We start from the raw sequence: 22,736 nt of genomic DNA, 5'->3' as shown, positions 1-22,736 counted from the left end.
ATTTGCTTTTTCCTACTTGGATTTATATTTCCCTTTTTCTAGTTTCTTAAATAGAACCTTAGATTGAGATGTTTCTTCTGTTCTTACACAAACATTTAATGCTATACATTTCCCATTAAGCACTACTTTAGTTGTACTACAGATTTTAATAAATGGGTTTATGTTTTTGTTCAGTTCCATATATTTGCTAAATTCCCTTGATATTTCCTCTTCCCCCATGGATTATTTGGGAATGTATTGTTTAATTTCCAGGGCCATCGCAAGTTTTCCCGTTAGCTTTCTGTTACTGATTTCTAGTTTTAATTCTGTTATGGCCAGAGACTGTACTTTATTTTATATGATTTCCATTAATTTAATTTATTAACTTTTTATTTAAAAAAAATTTTTTTTTAACGTTTATTTATTTTTGAGACAGAGACAGAGCATGAACAGGGGAGGGTCAGAGAGAGAGGGAGACACAGAATCTGAAGCAGGCTCCAGGCTCTGAGCTGTCAGCACAGAGCCCGACGTGGGGCTCGAACCCACGGACCGTGAGATCATGACCTGAGCTGACATCGGACGCTTAGCCGACTGAGCCACCCAGGCGCCCCTATTAACTTTTTAAAAAAATGACCAGGACATGGCCCATTTTGTGTATGTTCTGTATGCAATTGAGAAGAATGTAATTCTGTTGTTGGTTGAGGTGTTCCATAAATGTTGGGTTAGATCCAGTCAATTGAAGATGGCATTCAGGTCTTTTATATCTGTGCTGATACTCCATAGTTGTATCATTTACTTAGGTGGCATGTTTAAGTCTCTGTAGTTGGGGGGTTTGTTTATTTTTCCTTTGATAACTGTCAGTTTTTGCCTCATGTATTTTTTAAACTATATTATTACATACATTTGCAGTTAGGATTGTTGTATTTTCTTGGTGAATTCAGTCTTTTATCATGCAGTGGGAGAATAGAGAGTGACTTACTCCATGCTCTTAGGATCACAGCTCCTCTGGTCAGAGAGAATTCCCCTTCCCTAATTTTTATATGGCTGCCTATTACTGCCATTGCTGTTATGGCACAGCCACTGCCATTGCAGTGTTGCCTAGAGGCAGTGGTGGAGGGAAGGAAAATATAGAAAGCCAAAAGAGAGAATTTCTCCCATTGTCCTTCTTTTCCTGCTTCTTGGATCAGAGACAGAGGGTTTTTCTTAGAGCTCCTTGTCTGTACTCCCTGAGCACTTTTGGGTTTGGGGCTGTCATTGGGTCCAGGCTGGGCAGTACTGGAGGAAGAATGATAACCTCTTCCATTTTGATGGAACTTCAGATTCTCCTCTTTCTGGAATCTGCTTGCTGTCATTTACTTTTTAGCATCCTTGGGTAGCTGTGGCATGCATTTTATCCAGGATTTATAGTTAGGGTCAGAGGGAGAGACAGGAGCCTCCATGGAGTATGTTTATTCCATCTTCCCTGGAACTGGAATTTTTTGTTTCGTTTCTAACTTAAAATGTATTCTGAAATATACTAAACTCTTTATTATGTAAATTTTGTTTTTCATTCATGCCTACTAAGACATTTTTTTTTCTTTTTTTTAAGTCTATTTATTTTTGAGAGAGACCGAGTCAGCGTGAGCAGTGGAGGGGCAGAGAGAGAGAGAGGGAGGAAGAATCCTAAGAGGGCTCCATGCTGTCAGCACAGAGCCCGACACGGGGCTTGAACCCACAAAATCGTGAGATCATGACCTGAGACAAAGTCAGACACTCAACCAACTGAGTCACCCAGGCACCCCTTACTCTTAAATTTTTTATCCTAAAGTCATTTGTATTTGTAGTCATTGTGAAAGTAGTTCTTCAAGTAGATCTCTAGTTTAGCTACGAAGATTTTAAAAAACTATTTATAAAAAATTTTAAGGATTTAAATGCTTTGTTTGTGGAAGCTTTTTATTTTTAAAAAGCTTCTGATGGGGTGTTTGAGTGGCTCAGTCGGTTAAGAGTCCAACTTCAGCTCAGGTCATGATCTTGCAGTTGGTGGGTTTGGGCCCTGCATCAGGCTTGATGCTGACTGCTCAGGGCCTGGAGCCTGCTTTGGATTCTGTGTCTCCCTCTCTCTCTACCCCTTGCCTGCTCACGCTGTCTGTCTTTCTGTCTTGCTCAAAAAGGAACATTAAAAACAAACAAAAAAAAATTAAAAAGCTTTTGATTATGAAAATTTTCTAATATATATGAAAATAGAGAATAATACAGTATAATTTAATATACTCATATCCCCTCAGAGTGATCAACATTTTGCCCATTTTGTTTCCTTTTTTCCTTCCTTAATACTTTTTTCCTCTAGAGTATTTTGAAACAAATCCTAGCAGTCATAAAATTTTATCTGTAAAGATAATGTTCATTTTTGAAGTATAAAGAAGAACTCTAGCCCTGGAGTTCTAAGACATGGTTTGTGTGCTGGCTCTGACACTTACCACCTTTGTAATCTTAAGCAAGTTGCATAATTGATTTGAAACGAAGTTTCTTCATAGGCAAAGCAGGTATAATGATTTCTGCCCTTCAAAAGGGTCTGGACCAGGGATACCTAGGTGACTTAGTTAAGTGTCCCACTCTTGATCTCAGGGTGGTGAGTGCAAGTCCCACATTGGGCCCAAAAATGGTCTGGAACAAGTGAAATAATGAAGATAGTGAATATAAGAATGTTCAAACACTAGACCCTCAGTATTTTTATTAAAAAATAACAGAATAACAGTATACACGTAGTTTTATATAGTTTAGTACACGTGATCTTAAGAGGGCTAACGGAGGAACACAACCAATACCTAGAGAACTTGGTAAATTCCTAATGTACTATCCCTACCTTGAGGAGTGATGCCATAGTGAACTGGTGGGAGTGGGATATCCTCCTGGTTTGTGCGATTAGAACATTGAGAATTAATGGTTTAAGGGTTCTACAGCTTGTATGTACTGAAGATGATGGTAATGGTATCTAATTTTATCATTTTTTTAACTTATTGAGGTATAAGATACCAATAAAATGCACTTATTTTCTTTTTAATGTTTATCTTTTTATTTTTTGAGAGATATGGAATGTGCGTGTGCCCAGGGGAGGAGCTGAGAGAGGTAGAGAGAGAATCCCAAGCAGGCTCTGTGCTGTCAGTGCAGAGCCCAATGTGGGTCTTGATCTCATGAAATGTAAGATCGTGACCTGAGCCTAAATCAAGAGTCAGATGCTTAATCAACTGAGCAACCCAGGCGCGTGTAAAATGCACTTGTTTTAAGTGTGCATTTCTGTGAATTTTGAGAGAGATCTATACAACCATCATAAACATTTCTATCACATCAGAAGGTTTCCTTGCATCCTAGTTGATCACCATCCCTACCCTCAACCCTAGGCAGTCATTGATCTCTTTAGCATCACTATAGATTAGCCTGGTCTTTCCTAGAGTTTCATATAAGTAAAATCATAAAGTATGTACTTTCTTGTTTCTTTCTTTTTTTTTTTTTTTTTGCTCATCATAATGTTTTTGAGATTCTTCCATGTTGTGTTGGTTCGGTTTCATTCAGGGAAGTATTCGTTTATTATTATTCACCTATTTATGGATGTTGTTTGAGTTGTTTCCAGTTTTTAGTAATTATAAATGAAGATTCTATAAAGATTTGTGTACAAATCTTGGTGAGAACATATGTTTTCATTGCTTTTGGGTAAATACCGAGTGGATTTCCTGAATCCTATGCTAAGTATATGTTTAATTTTACAAAAAGTTGCCAAACTATTTTCCAAAGTAGTCGAACCATTTTGTATTCCCATGAGTGGTTTGTGAGAGTTCATTTGTTTTGTATCCTTGCCAGCACTTGGTATGGCCAGTCTTTTAAATTTTAGCCATTCTAATACTGTAGGGTGGTATCTCTCTCTCTCTCTCTCTCTCTCTCTTTTTTTTTTTTTTTTTTAATTTTTGTGAGGGACAGAGAGCGAGCACAAGCAGGGGAAGGACAGAAAGAGAGGTGGGAAGGTAGGGAGACAAAGGTTCCCAAAGATTTCCTCCTATGTTTTCTTATGGAAGATTTTTAGTTTTGGCTTTAATGTTTAGGTCCATGACCCATTTTGAGTTAATTTTTGTATATTATGTGAGGTTAGGGTTCAAGGTTAATTGGTTCTTTATATAGATATGTAGTTGTGCCAGCACTATTTGTTGAAGGAATACCCTTTCTCCTATTGAATAACCTTGGCCTCTCTGTTGAAAATCAGTTAAGCTTATATGTGTGGGTCTATTCCTAAACTTTCTATTTTGCATCATGATCCTGAGTCTGCCCTTAAATTCAGTTCCACATTGTCCTGATTACTGTAGCTTTGTAGTATTTCTTGAAATTAGGTGGTGCAGATTCTCCAACTTTGTTCTTTTTTCCCCTTAATTTTGGCTATTACAGGTTTATCATTATTATTTAAAATTTTTTCGTGAGAATATGATTCTAATAGTCTTATCCTCTGAGATTGGTTTATTATTTTTTTCCTCATAACAATTTTCAGAGTACCCAGTGTACCAAGATGATTACTGTTTCTTGGAAGTGTTTAAATCTGATAATTGGTCTCTCCTGATCTCTCATTTTGTTGAGTTGAGCTTTTTTTCTTAAAATTTTTTTTAACGTTTATTTATTTTTGAGAGAGAGACAAAGTGCAAGTGAGTGAGGGGCAGAGAGAGGGGGAGACACAGAATCCAAAGCAGGCTCCAAGCTCCGAGCTGTCAGCACAGAGCCTGATGTGGGGCTCGAACTCACAAACTGCGAGATCATGACCGGAGCCCAAGTCGGATGCTTAACCGACTGAGCCACCCAGGCGCCCCAGTTGAGTTGAGCTTTGATTGTGATCATATTCAGTATTTATCTGATAATTTATTGAGCTCTGTTAACAGTTCAGCAGAAAATAATCTGTCTTCTCTAAGGTTAGGCATAGAAAATATGTCTTTTCTCTTTCTTGAGTAAATATTTGGGTTGAGTTAGTTCTTAACATAGTTTGATACTAATGATGGATTTTACATACTGATATATTCTGTGTCTTATCTTGCTTAATACTTAACATTTTTGTTTATATTTTTTTCCAGAAATTTACCGAATTAATGGGTTTGTATGTAATAGCTATGCTGAAGCTTTATGTTGTTGGACTGAGCAAGTCTTGAATTCTTAAAAATTGGAAATTTATGTGAGAAGTTGTGTGAATGCTTTTGGTAGTGAAAAATGTGAACATTTTTATTTAATGTCTTTCTATAAACAGAGGATGCCAGCCCCCATCAGATTGCGGGAGCTGATCCGGACCATCCGGACAGCCCGAACCCAAGCCGAAGAACGAGAAATGATCCAGAAAGAATGTGCTGCAATCCGATCATCTTTTAGAGAAGAAGACAATACTTACCGGTGTCGGAATGTGGCAAAATTACTATATATGCACATGCTGGGCTACCCTGCTCACTTTGGACAGGTAGGCTGGGCTGAGACCACATCTAGCAAGGCTGTTCTTGTTGGAATGACAGCTCAAGGAGGGCAGATGTTTCCCCGTCAGTGAGGACAGAATATTCTTGATAGTCTTGTAATCTGATCATTGTGGAACTGAGGGTGGAAGTGAGAAAGTTGCAGACCTGGAAACACATGATACTGCTGTCAGTTGTGCTTTCCATTGAGATTCTCTCATTATATGGATTAGACTATGTTTTGATGGTGGCAGCTAGCTTACTTAAAGACTGACCAGGATAACCACTAGATTGTGATTGGTCTGTTAGAGTGGCTGGACTATAATGAATATTTAAGAAATGTTTGCTAAATGTTTCCTTAATTATATTCTGTGTGCACAATGATACAAGGAGGAAAACTCCAAATAGATGTTTTTAAGTAAAATAAGTTGCCACATCATGGCATTTATGGATTTTGTCCTAATTACTTTGTTACTGGGTTGCTACAGTGACTGTGCCTCCTGATTTTCTACTACACACAAATGCATATTATTAGCTATAGCCAGTCTAGGTTTTGAGCATGGTATTTGGTATTCAAGCAAGACGTGCTTTCTTCTATGTTTATACATATGGGGATGGAGTCACAGAGAAGGGTTTAGTGGGTTTTTAAATTCTTATTAATGCCATTAAATTTTATCTTAGATAATTTAAGAATTGTATTACATACTAAATAGTGTTCTTAAGGAAAAGATTGCAAAATTGAAAGAATGTGCAACATTAGGTAGAAGGAGAAAAATACCATCCATGTTTCCATTATTCACAGATAGCTTTTGTTAATGTTTTATTTAATTTATCCAGGAAGATGGCCACATTTATCTTTTATTCAGCTCAGTAACTCCATTGAAAGGAGATCACCCCACCTCTGAGTTAAAACAGTAATGGGATTGAATCTTATCAGACTGACTTGGGTTAGTTTTATGCTTATCTTTTGCCTGGGAGTGAGATCACCCTCACTAGAAATACATGATTGAGAGTGGAAGACCATTAATTTCCCAAAGGAAGATTCAGGTGTTAGTATTAGAGGAACGGACCAGGTACTAGGTAGACAAAAACAACAGCTATCTCCTCTGAATAAACATGTTATATGTTTTTACCACATCAAAAAGTGATCCAGGTGGTTATACATTTAATGCATGTCATAGTATAAAGCAAATAGATACTTATACGTTTTTGTTGGTTGATTTTAAGTAGACCCATTTGGTTATATTTATAGAAATCTGATATGTTGAGCTGTAAAAGATAGTCAAGGATGGCAAGGCGTGGGGAATCTCTTAAGCCCTCCACTCGAGGTAACCACTGTTAACATCATGGAGTTAAAGGAGTTCTTTTAAGACCAGTTGTTGAATTTAAAATAATAGGATAGATTTAAGACTGATGATATTTCATTTGTGAAAGAGCAATCTCTATATTTCTAAGAGTCATTTCTATACTGTATGTAAATAAAATATGCTTTCCAGCTTTACTAGATGGCTTTTTGGGGGGCATTCTGGAATTTAATTATTTGATAAGACATTTAATTCTTAGGTGGAAAGTGTTAATACTCAAGGAAACTGTACTAAAATTGTACCCCCCCCCCAAAAAAAAAGGTTTTTCTGAGTGAGAATAGGAATCCCACTTTTAAGTCCCTTAATCTATTTCCTCTTGGAGTAAATCCTGGCCCTATCCAATCTTGCCCATCAGAATTCTTTTATAACATATCCATAAAAAGATTCATATCTCGGTTCTCTCACCTGCATGTATGAATCACAGTACTATTTTCACTTAACTATGTGTAAAAACAGCTACCATTTATTGCATTTTATTTGTTTATTTTATTTGCACTTGTACTGTTCATTATGATAGCTAGTAGCTGTATAGCCACTGGTCTTTTGAAATGTGGCTCGTTCAACTGAGGCGAATATTAAAGGAAAATAAATTTGGGGGGATATTGATGCAGTTACTGGAAAACTTAAATGTTTTAGACAACTTGAGTATGTGAATATACTTTATCAATTGTACATTTAATGAAGTCTAAATACAGTTAAAATATTTTTGATGGATATATAGTGTACATATTGAGATGTGCTGTAAGTGTAAAATATATACTGTATTTAGAAGCCTTAGTACAAAAGAAAGCTGTAAAATATCTAACTAATAATTTTTATGTGGATTATATGTTGAAATGGTATTTTAGATATATTGGGTTAAATAAAATATATTATTAAAACTAATTTCACCTGTTTCTTTTTACTTTTTACTGCAGTATCTAGCATGATGCTGTTCAATAGAAATAAAAATATGAGCCAGATATGTAATTTAAAATTTCCTACTAGCCACATTTGAAAAGTGTTTTAAACTTTACAATGAAACCCACAACCCACAAGGTGGGTAATATCCTCATATTGCAGATGAGAAAACTGAAATTCAGAGATTGACTTGTTTAAATTCACACAGCTAGTAAATATTAGGGAGAGGATTAGAACTCAACTTTGTATAACGCTAAAACCTGTTCATTCTTTGGATATAGTTTAAATATGTTTCTTAACTATTTATTTAATTACTTTAGTCCTGACTTGCTGTACAGAAGATTTGAGGTAACATACATGACCAGCGTCTGTAAAAAACAAAACAAAAGGATGGTAGAAAATAAGAGTTGGGAAAAGGAAGAATGCAGAACCCAAAGCCACTGTACTTGGTGATGGTGAGGCAGCTAAGGCAAGAAAAAAAATCCAGTTATATGGTTGTTATAACCAGAATTTAAAAGCACAGCTACAGGAACCAGACTGCCTGGATGTGAATTATGGCTTTGTTACTTTACTATCTCTGATTTTTTTTTAATGTTTATTTTGAGGGGGGGAAGGGCAGAGAGAGGGTATGAGAGAGTCCCACGAACCATGACCTGAGCCAAAATCAAGAGTTGGATGCTTAACTGAGTGAGCCATCCAGGCTCCCCTCCTGTTAGTGATTTTGAGCAAGATCTTTAACCTTTCTTGTCTCAGTTTCCTCATCTGTAAAATGGGGACAATTTTCATACTCTTTTATAGGATTATTATTATGAAGATTAATAAATTACTAAATGTTAAACATATACGTTTTCTACATAAATAATTCAAGTATTACTGATTTTACCATTCCCTCAAGGACAGCAAAAAAATTTCTTTGAAAAGTCACTGGATTCTGGGGCACCTGGGTGGCTCAGTCAAGTGTCTGACTTCAGCCCAGGTCATGATCTCACAGTTTGTGGGTTTGAGCCCCTTGTTTGGGCTCTGTGCCGACAGCTCAGAGCCTGGAACCTGCTTTGGATTCTGGGTCTCCCTCTCTCTCTGCCCTCCCCCACTCTCAAAAATAAATAAATATTAAAAGTTTTTAAAAGAAAGTCACTGAATTCTAAAATAGATTTTTATTTATTTATGTATATATGTTTGTATATAATCTCTGCATCCGTGTGGGGTTCAAACTCATGACCCCAAGATTAAGAGTTTCATGCTCTTCCAACTGAGCCAGCTAATTGTCCCTAAAATAGATTTTCTTATGTGAGTCTTTTATCTAGGAGCCTCTTGGTAATGTAAAACAGTGTATCTTCAACATTTTTACAACAAAAGCCATGATAGATTTCCTGTATGGTTTGTAACCTTTCATGTGTTTGGCTTAAACACAACCTAGAAATAAAGTTGAGTTACGAGGTGGGAGTAAATGTATGGGAGTAAAAAAATGGTGGCTTGGGGTCCAAATTCTTCCACAGATGTATTTTGTATTGCAGAGTACATTAAATTGTTTTGAATTTGCTGCCAATGTAAAAATCAAGGAACTTATCATAGAAATCTGGATTTCTGGTTCCTCTTAGAAATTAGAGGATTTTACAACACTGGATGAACATTTTCCCAGAGCTCTAGTAGGCTGGTGACCTTCTCTAGGTGGGGCTTAAATTCTCTATTTCTTCCCATTTCCAGCCTGGCCTGCTATACCCAATTATCTGTCTACAATAGTCTTCCCTTCCATCAATAGAGTATTTATAGCACTCCACTTCCTTATGTTTTTTAAAGTTTTACAGTGTTCTCCATAAGGTCTTACACACTTTTGGTGAAATTTATAGGTTCCTTGGAGCTCTTCTTCCTATTGCAAATAGCAGTCTTAAAAGTTGAATAATTAGGTTTTAGTTATACAGAAATACATCATTGATTTTTGCGTATTTCTCTCCCTAGCAACGTTATTGCACTTCTAAGAGTCCCTGTGGACTTCATTGTTTCCATATAGTCAGTGCTGTTGTCTGTAAATAATGTCAGTTCCCTAAGTTTCCATCCTTATCCACATTTTTAATTTCTTTACCACACTGTACCTGTAGTATAATGGTGATAGTAGGCATCTTTGTGTTGAGCACCCATAAGCCCAGATTGTGGTCTCCAAATACCCATTTTACTCTAAAAGGGCCAGGACCCATTAGAAAGATGGCTGATCCGAAATGTGGAGCAGGAGATACACAAATTAAGCCTGAACTGTCTTACTGTGCCAGAGAACAAGAAAAATTACAGAGGTCGTGTTAAAAGGATTTAGTAGCCACCAAAAGTGGCTTTTTGTTGTGCCCCCAAATGAGAAAATTTGAGCATTAATAAGGATAATAATAGTAGTTGGAATATACCAAGTAAGTTTATATCAGTTAGTTTATATCAGTGAGTTAATAATTATTAAACAAATTATAAAAAAAAACTCCATTGGTCATCTTTGGAGGATACTAGGTACTCATTTTGAAAACTGACATTTATCCTGCCTTTGCTAAACTTTCTGAAGGAACTATTGTTAACCCAGTGGTACATATAGAGAAGTTGCTCCTTAGAGGAAAGTTTAATAAGTAAATAAAGAATAAAATAATTAGAATATTACCATTCTGCAATCCTTGATGATCTTCAATGCTAATATCACAAATGAGAGACAACCACCAGGAATAATTATATATTTCCTGATGAAAGTTTATACCACCACCTATGAAGTGTATTTGCTAAATGGAAACAAAATAAAAACTGAAAAACCTGAATCTGATCAAGAATCCTTGTCTATTTAACAAGGGACATTTATAAGAGTGTTCATTGCAGCATTGTTTCTAATATGAAAATATTGGGAACAATCTATATGTCCACAAAAAATAGGTAAGTTGTGGTATATTTACATGTGGGATACTGTATTAGCAATTAATATAACTGAATTAGAGTTTCTTGTTTGGATGTGAGTAATACTCAAAGATCTTGAGTGAAAAGAGGAATATGGTATGATACTTAATATAAACCGTAAAACATTGAAAAACAACCAACATGTGTAGTAAGGACATACGGCATGGCAATGCAATGATGAACAGCAGTTTTGAGTTTTGGTTACTTGTGGGATGGAGAGAAGGAAATGGAATTGAGGCAGAGTGTATAGAGGGCTTCCATTGAATTTGTAAAAATTTGAAAAAATGTAAAAGTAAGGGTAAAATGTTAAGAGTTGATAAAGCTGGTTGGTGTGGGTTAGGAGTGTTACATGATTTTTGTGTATTTTGGAGTGAAATGTTTCATAATTTTCTGAAGAAGAGAAATGGAATGCAATAGCACCGTGTTAAATGTTTTATTTTTCCCCCCTCTGCCGGAAGAATGAAATAGACTGGTCTCAAATACGGATTTTTATGTTGCCAGACTACATAGTGGTAAAGCAGTTACAGGGTCAACTTTTAAATGTGTGTGTGTTTGTGTATAAACTAGAAAGTTTTTTCTGAATATTGAAATAAAGGTAGCTTTTTAAAATACCTAACCAGTCAGTTGCAGATCCATTAATGTTTATGTGTATCTTTTTATCAAGGTGATTGTTTATATCATAAAGCTCAAATGTTAAATTTAAAAGCAAATGTACATGTGCATTTGACCTTGTGGGAAATTGTTCTGAAGGCTAACAAAATAGGTGCAGCTTTTTTCTTAAAGGGCAACCAGATTAAATGTTGATAAAGGGCAATATTTGTACTTGTAGAAAAATGTAACAAGGCCAGAAACCTTTTTAAAGAAAGTGCTTTGAAATTTGGAGAAAATTGAAACACTGAGTTATCTGGAAAATGTTTATAAAAATCAAATTGTCAGGCTTTACCTGAAACCTATTCCATCAGGATGTTTTTGGGGGTGACCTACCTATTTCAAAACTTTCCCAGGTGCTTTTGATCAGTCATGTTTGGAAACCACTTTCTTAAGGCATTGTATTTATTCCAGAGGGAGCTGGTAACTTCACTTTTTTAGGCTTGTTGCTAATGGCTGCCTGGAATGTTTCTGCTGAGAAAAATTCCTAGGCCACTTTAAGGATCAGCTGTAGAGAATTAGTGACTACTGTATTTGCCTTGAAAGCAGGGCGTGGAGGGCAGTGTTAGGGTGGTCTTTCATGACATGGCCTGATTATCTTAGTGATGAGGAAACTGAGGCCCAGGTTGTTGAAATAACTTGCTTAGGTCTCTTAAACTAAACCCAGGATTATGACTCTAAATCAAATTGCTTCTTTCTGTTCCACTATGTGTTACATAAAGAGAGTGGAATCTTTCTCTGATGTTTTTTTTTACTGTTTCTAACCTGAATGAGTGCCCTTCCTAATTTGTTTTCATAGTAGCTTGTGCATAATTGTCACAAATATTTATGTAAATAAAATATATAAGTATATAAATATTCATATTTATATATATGTTTCATAGGATAAGTATATATGTATCACACTTATGATATATATCCAAATGTTGGTTTCCTTTTGTGTGCCTTTCTAACTGGGTATCTGTGAGAATGTCTGATACATTGGTACTAGTTTCGTAAGCTAGTAATTTACGAAATTAAAGCAAAACCATAGCATCTCAAAAACAATTGGAAAGTAAATCCTGTATAAAGAAAATCAGTGAATAGCTGAGAGTTACCACAATGAGACCTTTGGGATGGAAGGTGGCAGGGAGAGGGAGAAGGTTGCTGTTGAAAAGCCAGTGGTAGTTAAGAGTGTTGTTGACAAGAAGGACACTGATAGTGAAAAATACAAAATAACTGCCAGCGGAAAAAAACATAGCCATCATGGGGATTAGAGATAAGGAATGGACATACTTCTTAAACTCCTGCAGCATTACAGGAATAATAGAATAGCACAGTAATCCTTTATCATAAATTAAGTTATTTAAAACTGATTCTTCCCATTTATTGAGTTGTATTTTCATAAGATTTTGGTCTTAAATTTTCAAAGTCGTTTTCATAAAACAATTCCAAGACTCAAGGGATTTGTTGTTAGTTTTTCAAATCACATATTATTCAATTTTGGAGAGGGAATAATTTCCCTAGGTTGTTTTTTCTTTTTAATTATAGCATTAATTTTTCTAACCATAGTTGAAAGTTCCCTTCATCCTGCAGTTTTAAACTTTTTCCTCTAGTCCAATATTACTTATATTGTGAATAGATAATGGTAGTTCATTGATGCAAACTTTAAAAGATACAAAAGAATAGATAATGGGGGCGCCTGGGTGGCTCAGTCAGTTTAGTGTCCAACTCTTGATTTCGGCTCAGGTCATGGGTCATGGGATCGAGCCCCTTGTTGGGCTATGTGCTGAGTGTGGAGCCTGCTTGAGATTCTGTCTCTCTTTCTCTCTCTCTGTCACCCCCTGCCTCTAAAAAAAAAAATAAATAAAAAATAAAAACAAAGAATAGAAGATGAAAACTCCACTTTCTGTCCTCTTCCAGTCACTTAGTTTCCTTTTTATAGGCAACCATCTCTTGTCTATCCCTCAGATATTTTATACATCGCCAGGCAATGGAAATGTCCCCTCCACTGTAAAATATGTATTGCAGCACACTGTTTGCACTATCTGCTTATTAATCTGTTTTGAAGATTAGTTCATATCAATATAAAACAGCTTCCTCCGTTTTTCCAGCTCTTTGGACATACTGATGGTAGCGTATCCAGAATTGTAGTCCATGATGTTTATGAATCATAATTTATTAAGCTGATGCCTTATTAATAGACGTTTATTTCCAGTCTTACTGTTTTTTTAATTTTTTAAGTTAAAAATTTTTTTCTAATGTTTATTTTTGGGAGAGACAGCACGAGTGGGGGAAGGGCAAAAAGAGAGAGAGGGAGAGGGAGACACAGAATCAGAAGCAGGCTCCAGGCTCTGAGCTGTCAGCACAGATCCGGATGCGGGTCTCAAACCCACACTTTGAGATCATGACCTGAGCCTGATGCTCAACTGACTTAGCCACCCAGGCACCCCTTAAATTTTTTATTTTAGGTTGACTCCACACCCATTGTGGGGCTTGAACTCACAACCCTGAGATGAAGAGTCTCATGCTCTACCAACTGAGCCAGCCAGGTGCCCCTCCAGTCTTACTGTTTAAAGTAATACTACAATTGAATAATGCCCATTATTTTGCACATGTGTGAATGTAAGTGTGTAAGTTCCTAAATGTGGAATGGTCAAGTCAAATGATATGTGTATTTGTAATGTAGATAGGCTAGAACTTTCTCACTATAGCTTGTGCCAGTTTATGTCCAATCACTAATGCCCTCACACTGTTATAACTGTGAAGCTTTGCTAATAAAATAGGTTAAAAAGTAGCATCTCACTATGGTTTCAGTCTGCATGTCTTTTCTAATAACTTCACTGAGGCATATTTTGTATCTCATGTAATTCGTCTTTTTCAAGTGTACAGTTCAGTGATTTTTTTAAAAAGTAAATTTACCTAGTTGGGTTTGCATTTGTTTTATGCGATTGAACTCCATTTCATGTTTGAATTATTTTTGTTTTCTTTGAACTGTCCATATTTTTTGTCCATTTTTGTACTGAGTTGTTGGTCTTTTTAAAAATCAATTTGTCTTTTAAAAAATCAATTAGGATTCTGTTATATAGGATTTCATATCTGTGAAATGGGTTGCAAATATTTTTTCCAATTTTGTCATTTGTCTTTTGACTTTGCTTACAGAGTTTGGTGTAAAAAAGCAAAAGTTATTTTTTATCTCTGTGGTTGTGTGAATATAAAAGTTAAACTCTTTACTGTGGTCTTAAAGCATATGCTAGATTTGTGAGTTAGCAGTGTTTAGGTGAGATTTTTCAGGTAGCTTTCAGTGAGTAGTAGTTCTGAATTTGAGGTTGTTACCTAAGAGGCAGAAGCATTTAATTGATTTTACTATTTTTCTAATGTAACTCACATGAGAATTGTGGTTTTAGTGGTTGCTGCTCAAAAATGGATGCTCTTCCCTCATATTTACCCCAAACCCCATTGTACACTCCTCTGACCTTTTTCTTTTTCAACATCTGAAAACTTAGATACTGTTCTTAAAGATGAAACATGGTACTTTCTCAGCACTATTGCTGGCCGCTGATGCCTAAGTGTAGATATGATCAGAGTTAATCCTTCATTGGAGCATGTTTTTAAAATGCCATTTCCAGTCTGTAATCTTATATTTCCTCTCAAATTTGCCATCTTCATAAAGTAAATGCTTATTCTTGGTGCAAAGTTACTGTACCAATGGGGAATATTAAAAAGAATTAATTATGTGTTTGTCCCTTTAAATTGTAGTTTTTGTTTTCACTGTTTAATTTTTAGATAAGTTTTAAGCAAATGCTGGGGCGCCTGGGTGGCTCAGTCAATTAAGCGTCCTACTTTCAGGTCATGATCAGGTTTGTGAGTTCGAGCCCCGCATCGCGTTCTGTGCTGACAGCTCGGAGCCTGGAGCCTTCTTCGGATTCTGTGTCTCCCTCTGTCTCTGGCCCTTACCCTCTCTCTCTCTGTCTCTCTCTCTCTCTCAAAAGTAAAATAAACATTAAAAAATTTTTTAAAAAATAAACAAGTGTTACAAAAAGCAACAACTGTACTCACTAGTCACTGATGACTTTTACTGTGACTGTTTTAAAACTTGGCCCTAAAAAAATACAAAGTAGTATTAACATATAAGAGTAAAGTCTATCTTCCTCATTAGTTCATCTTAATACAGAATTTTTAGATAATTTATTTGAAGCATGATTCAATAAGGATGATAAAAATTTTAGTGATACCTGATTATTAGAACTTTTCTTCACTGCTAAAATATTAATTTATAGGATTATTGAATGGGAAGGTTAAAAAAGCCTTCTATTTGAAAAAGTAAGGTGTTCTGATAATACTTTAGCTTCTAATTTTCTCATTCACCTCAGCAGTAACTTTTCTGCTGACATTGTGAAAATGACTTTCGTCTTCTATTTCAGAAATTGTTTTTTAAAATTTAAATTGAATGCATAGAAGGAAATGAAGGGTTGTTATATAATCTTTGTCAGTTTCAGAAGGCATTTCAGTTCCCCTTTTGGATCCTGGTTCTTCTTGGAGACTTCTTTCATTTGTTGATGGTGGTATAGCCATTCTGCTAACTTTAGGTGCTGATTCTTTTTTTTTTTTTTTTTTTAATGTTTATTTTGAGAGAGAGCGGAAGGGGCAGAGAGAGAGAGAGAGAGCAAGCGAGAGGGAGAATCCCAAGCCGGCTCCATGCTGTCAGTGCAGAGCCTAACGTGGAACTCAGTCTCATGAGTTGTCAGATCCTAACTTGAGTCAAAATCAAGAGTTGGATGCCTAACCGACTGAGCCACTCAGGTGCCTCAACTTTAGGTGTTTCTAATGCAGATACACTGAGAGAGCAATTTTTAAATAGCTTGAAACAGTTCTGTGAATTTTTTTCATTACTCAATTTTGCTTTTGAACTTAGAGGCAAATTCAGATGGGGAGTAGTCTCACATGATTTTAGACTGTTGTACGCAGGTCTGCATTTGGGCCCCTTTCCTTGGGATGAAATGATTCTAAATGGGAACATAGTTCACAAAACTCCTCTTGGAGAGCCTAACTTATGTACACCTTTGGAAACCATTGCTATAGAAGGAATGTTTGGCCTTTTCCATGTTAGTTGATAGTTTGATAAAGTATATTGAAGTAGTTGTGACATTCAAGAAAAGCTAAGTAGAGAGACTAACTACAAAGACTCTTAAGCTCTGAGGATTTTTAATAGTTATGTAAAGAAGAAATTGCGTAAGATATATTAGGTTAACTCCACTCCAGAGAGTTCCTCTGGGTTTTTTTTCCCCTCTATATTTTTATTACTCATATCCTACTAAACTCTCACTTCTCCCTACTACATGGCTCAAGCCCTAAATGTAGCACTTTCCCCATTATATTAAAGTTCGTTGTTCTTTCTTGTTGTATATTCCTGATTTTTTTTAAAGTTTATTTATTTTGAGAGTGCACACATGTACGTTTGTTGGGGACAGCAGAGAGGGAGGGAGAGAGGGAGAATCCCAAGCAGGCTCCATGCTGTCAGTGCAAAACTCCATGCCGGGCTCCATTTCATGAACCATGAGGTAGTGGCCTGAGCCGAGATCAACAGTCGGATGCTTAACCCACTGAGCCACCCAGGCACCCCTATTCCTGATATTTAAGGTAGTGTTTGGCAATTTGATGTATTTCCATTTACTGCGTTTTTTGATATTCAAAATGTGAAACAGACCTTAAATATACACATAAGTTGAGTGCTCATTTAGTACAACTTGGGGATTAAATTAGGAATTGGGTTTATTAATATTTTATTGTAATATTTTACTAGTTAGTATTTATTTAAATTGTGGAGCTAAGGTAAATCTCACAGATTATTTGGATAGCAAATATCATAGGACCTTGCTGAGATCTATTCTAAAACTTGGTAGCTATTATCAAGATTTCCAAAGATGTTAGTATTTCCCTTTTATTAAGGCAGTTTGGTAACTATTTATTTTAGCTATCCACTGACTCTGGGTTAAAAACATTGCTTTCCTGATTGTGGTAACAATTTCTTAATTTCTTTTTCTTTTCTTTTTTTTTTTAATTTGCAGTTGGAGTGCCTGAAGCTTATCGCCTCTCAAAAATTCACAGACAAACGCATTGGCTATTTAGGGGCAATGCTGCTGTTAGATGAAAGACAAGATGTCCATCTTCTCATGACCAACTGTATCAAGAAGTAAGTCTTACCTTTCCTTCTTTTAAGGACCTCTTTGTGCTTTTAGGTTTTTCTTATAATACCAAGAGCTTCTGTTTATTGATTTTATTTATCATCTAGAATATGTTTGGGGCACCTGGGTGGCTCAGTGAGTTAAGCATCTGTCTCTTGATCTCAGCTTAGGTCTTGATCTCAGGGTCATGAGTTCAAGCTCTGCGTTAGGCTCCATGCTGGGCATGAAGCCTACTTTAAAAAGAAAAAAGTATGTTTGAATTGCTCTTGTAGTTTATACGTAAAGAGGCTAAGCAAAGGTTTAAACCTTCCGTAGGGGACAATTAAATGAAGGTGTTGCTGTACATCTTTAGGCATAGGAACACAGTTTAGCAATGAGACAAGAATTTAGGCCTTCATAGAATAGAAAAAGCATTGGTAAATCACAGCTTTCTTATATTTCCAGGACCTTGAATACCATGAGTAATGAAATGTTACATTTATTAAAGAATTACCAGTGTATGTTCTGAGTAAATACTATTTAAAGGTAAAAATAGAGGTCTTGCATGTCAGTGGTCTAATCCAAGATTTCAGTTGCATGAGGTTATACTTAGTCCTGTGAATTTTTGTGAATGTCTTTTTTTCTCTAATGGATGCTTGGCTAGTCCAATTATGTTTGTTCAACTTACAAATTGAGGAATGCTTACTGTTTGGAGGAATTAGAGTACCCAAGCAGGGAATTAGCAGTTTTTCCCAGCATCCATCTTACAGCAAATATCTGTTAGAACCTTATAAAAGTTCTGAGGGCCTTACTGGCTAACGGTACTTTTTGGTTTGTTTTAGTTTGATTTTGGTGTGTCAATTCATAGTTATTCTCCTTTTGTAGATTGCTTTTTCATTTGCAGTATTTCTTTATTTGATAGAAAGTAGAAGCAGGGGGGTATCGGCGATCAGATTTATAGATACTGAACTCTTATACTTTTCTGTGGTCAGTAATGTCCAACTTTAAAATTTCCCAGTGAATAATGGAAAATTCCAAAATGAGAATTATGATTTGGTTGTAAATACAGTGTGTATAATGTAAATACATTGAGTCTGTAAACTTAATTTTGGGAGAATCTTGTTTTTTGGCCTTGAAATAAACATTGCTGATGAAAATACCAAGTTGATTCATTTATTCAACAAATATGTATTGTATACCTTTTGCATGCCAGGAGCTGCTATAAACTCTGGGAAGGGAGAATGAAAAAAAAATGGACCGAGATCCTTGGTGTCATAGAGGTTACATTCTACACGAATCTTGCATACATTTTCTTTGGAGAGGTCTCTGAGAGTTTCTTTAATTTTTGTTCTTGCATGCTCTGTTGACCTTATTACTTAAGCCTTCAATCACATGCTGATGATTTGGCAGTTCTATTTAGCAGCAAGTTCATATTAAAGAGTTAATGTCAAACTCAGGTATAGGTTTATAGCTTGATAAAAGTTGAAGATTGAGGCACATAGGTAAAGAAGAAACCTTTCTTTTAATGAAACCTAGACAAGCTCCAAGTGAATGTGAGAGAGAATTAATTGTTGGGAATTGATCTGGCTGGCACTCAGTCTAAGCTCAAGTTAAAGGACTTTGGATCATTTATTTTTGTTTTTTTAAAACATTTGTTAATGGTTTTTTTTTGTTTTATGTTGGGTTTTTAAAAATTTTGTTTTTTGGGGCGCCTGGGTGGCTCAGTCGGTTGAGCGGCCGACTTCGGCTCAGGTCATGATCTCGTAGTCCTTGAGTTCGAGCCCCACGTTGGGCTCTGTGCTGACAGCTCGGAGCCTGGAGCCTGTTTCAGATTCCGTGTCTCCCTCTCTCTGACCCTCCCCCGTTCATGCTCTGTCTCTCTCTGTCTCAAAAATAAATAAACGTTAAAAAAAATTAAAAAAAAAATGTTTGTTTTTTGTTTGTATTATAGGGCATCATAATGTACCAGCAGTTTTTATGTTTAATAATGAATGTTTCCTTCATTGTTCATTGGCATAGAAAAGCTCTAAGACATTAAAGATCTTGGAATCTTTAAAAAATGGGTATGATAGGGGCACCTGGGTGGGTCAGTTGGTTAAACATCATCCGACTCATGATTTTGGTTCAGGTCATGATTTCATGGTTCATGAGATTGAGCCCGCATCATGCTCTGCACTGTTAGAGCATAGCCTGCTTGGGATTCTCTCTCTCCCTCTCTCCCTGCTCCTCCCCAACTCATGCTCTCTGTCTCTCTAAAAATAAACATTTAAAAAATTGTATATGATATTTTAAAAGTTTGCAGTATGCAAAGATTCTTTAAAAAAAAATTTTTTTTCAACGTTTATTTATTTCTGGGACAGAGAGAGACAGAGCATGAACGGGGGAGGGGCAGAGAGAGAGGGAGACACAGAATCGGAAACAGGCTCCAGGCTCTGAGCCATCAGCCCAGAGCCTGACGCGGGGCTTGAACTCCCGGACCGCGAGATCGTGACCTGGCTGAAGTCGGACGCTTAACCAACTGCGCCACCCAGGCGCCCCTGCAGTATGCAAAGATTAACCATTGAAAAATGAAAAGTTGCCTAAATATTTTTGGGAACTGGGAAACTAAATGGTAAAGTCATAGTTAATCCTTAAACATTATTTTACCGGTAATTTTTATCTTAAATACTCAAATTGTTAAAGAGTAGCAAACCTGGCTAATTTATACTTTACTTTCTTTTCCTTTCTTTGTTCAGGGAAGATTAAAACCATTTGTTAGTTCATTTAAAATTACTAGTAATGGTGTTGTTTATAGAGACCCATTTTAGACCTGAAGACACCTTCAGATTGAAAGTAGGGGGATGGAGAACCATCTATCATGCTAGTGGTTGCCAAAAGAAAGCTGAAGTAGCCATACTTACATGAGACAAACAAGATTTTAAAATAAAGACTGTAACGAGATGAAGAAGGGCATTATATCATAATTAAGGGGACTATCCACCAAGGTCTAACAATTGTAAATATTTATGACCCCAGCGTGGGAGCAGCCAGATATATAAATCAGTTAATCACAAACATAAAGAAACTAATTGATAATATTACTAATAGTAGGGGACTTCAACACCCCACTTATAGCAATAGGCAGATCATCTAAGCAGAAGATCAACAAGTAAACAGTGGCTTTGAATGGCACCTGGACTGGATGGATTTAACATGTATATTCGGAACATTTCATCCTAAGGCAGTGGAATACACATTCTTCTTGAGTGCACATGGAACATTCTCCAGAATAGATCACATACTGGGATACTTGCTCTTAGCAAGTAGAAAAAGATCGAGATCATACCGTGCCTGTTTTCAGATCACAACGCTATAAAACTCGAAATAAACCACAAGAAAAGATTTGGAAAGACCACAGATACTTGAAGATTAAAGAACACCCTCCTAAGAATGAATGGGTTAGCCAAGAAATTAAAGAGGAAATTAAAAAGTACAAGAAAGCCAATGAAAATAATAACATGACATCCCCAAACCTCTGGGATACAGCAAAGGACGTCATAAGAGCAAAGTATATAGCAATCCAGGCCTTCCTAAAGAAGGAAAAAGTCTCAGATACACAACCTAACGTTACACCTTAAAGAGTTGAAAAAGAACAGCAATTGAAGCCCCAAAATAGCAGAAGATAGGAAATAATAAAGATTAGAGAAGAAATCAATGATACCAAAATTAAAAAACAAACAGTAGAACAGATCAATGAAATCAGGAAAGAATTAACAAAATTGATAAACTCCTAGCCAGAATGAACAAAAAGGAAAAAGGAAAGGACCCAAATAAATAAAATCAAGAATGAAAGAGGACAAATCATAACTAACACTGCAGAAATACAAACAGTAATAAGAGAATATTATGAGCAATTACATGTCAATAAATTGGGCAATCTAGAAGAAATGGACAAATTTCTAGAAATATATAAACTACCAAAACTGAAACATGAAGAAATAGAAAATTTGGACAGACCCACAACCAGTAAAGAAATTGAATTAGTAATCAAAAATCTCCCAAAAAACAAGACTCCAGGGCTGGATGGCTTTCCAGGGGAATTCTACCAAACATTGAAAGAGTTAACACCTATTCTTTTCAAGCTGTTCCAAACTCATTCTATGAGGCCAGCATTACTTTGATTCCAAAACCAGACAAGACAAAGACCCCACTAAAAAGGAGAACTACAGACCCAATTTCCTTGATGAACATAGATGTAAAAATTCTCAACAAGATACTAGCCAACCAGATCCGACAACACATTAAAAGAATTACTCACCGTGATCAGGTGGGATTTATACCTGGGATGTAGGGCTGGTTCAATATCTACAAATCAATCAGTATGATACATCATGTTAATAAAAGTATAAGAACCACATGATCCTCTCAATAGATGCAGAGAAAGCATTTGACAAAATACAGCATCCTTTCTTGATAAAAACCCTCCAGAAAGTAGGGATAGAAGGATCATACCTCAAGATCATAAAAGCCATATATGAAAAAGACCCACTTCTGATACCATCCTCAATGGGGAAAGAATGAGAGCTTTTCCCCTAAGGTCAGGAACACAAACAGGGATGTCCACTCTCACCACTGTTATTCACCATAGTGTTGGAAGTCCTAGCCTCAGCAGTCAGACAACACAAAGAAATAAAAGGCATCCAAATCGGTAAGGAGGAAGTCAAACTCTGTTTGCAGACGATGTGCTACTCTATATGGAAAACCCAAAAGATTCCACCAAAAAACTACTAGAACTGATCCATGAATTCAGCAAAGTCGCAGGATATAAAATCAATGCACAGAAATCGGTTGCACTTCTGTATACTAATAATGAAGCACAAGAAAGAGCAATCAAGGAATTGATCCCATTTACAATTGCACCCAAACCCATAAAATACCTAGGAATAAACCTAACCTAAGAAATACCTAGGAATAACCTAGGTGAAAAATTTCTGCACTGAAAACTATAGAAAGCTTATGAAAGAAATTGAAGAAGATACATAAAAAGGAAAAATATTCCATGCTTATGGATTAGAAGAACAGATATTGTTAAGATGTCGATACTACCCAACACAATCTATACATTCAATGCAATCCCTCTCAAAATAACACCAGTATTCTTCACAGAGCTAGAACAAACCATCCTAAAATTTGTACAGAACCAGAAAAGACCCTGAATAGCCAAAGCAATCCTGAAAAAGAAAACCAAAGCTGGAGGCATCACAATTCTGGACTTTAAGCTGTATTACAAAGCTGTAATCATCAAGACAGTTTGATACTGGCACAAAAACAGACACATAGATCAATGGAACAGAAAAGAGAAC

The 22,736-nt window shown here is 36.1% G+C and overlaps 1 protein-coding gene across 2 annotated transcripts in view; it reads left to right on the top strand.

Moving 5' to 3' along the window:
* AP1G1 (adaptor related protein complex 1 subunit gamma 1) overlaps nt 1-22,736 on the top strand; it is a 79,130-nt gene that overhangs the window by 16,017 nt on the left and 40,377 nt on the right. For both annotated transcript variants that reach the window (XM_015086470.3, XM_053210880.1), the window contains exons 2-3: nt 5,231-5,434; nt 17,299-17,423. In XM_015086470.3, coding sequence (XP_014941956.1) covers nt 5,234-5,434; nt 17,299-17,423 — 326 coding nt within the window. In that variant the 5' untranslated portion in view covers nt 5,231-5,233. The remainder of the gene's footprint in view (nt 1-5,230; nt 5,435-17,298; nt 17,424-22,736) is intronic.

Source organism: Acinonyx jubatus, chromosome E2 (genome assembly GCF_027475565.1).
Source record: "Acinonyx jubatus isolate Ajub_Pintada_27869175 chromosome E2, VMU_Ajub_asm_v1.0, whole genome shotgun sequence".
NCBI classification, from domain to species: Eukaryota; Metazoa; Chordata; class Mammalia; order Carnivora; family Felidae; genus Acinonyx; species Acinonyx jubatus.
The sequence above is the reverse complement of the archived record's forward strand: the minus strand, read 5'-3'. Positions and strand labels throughout refer to the sequence as shown.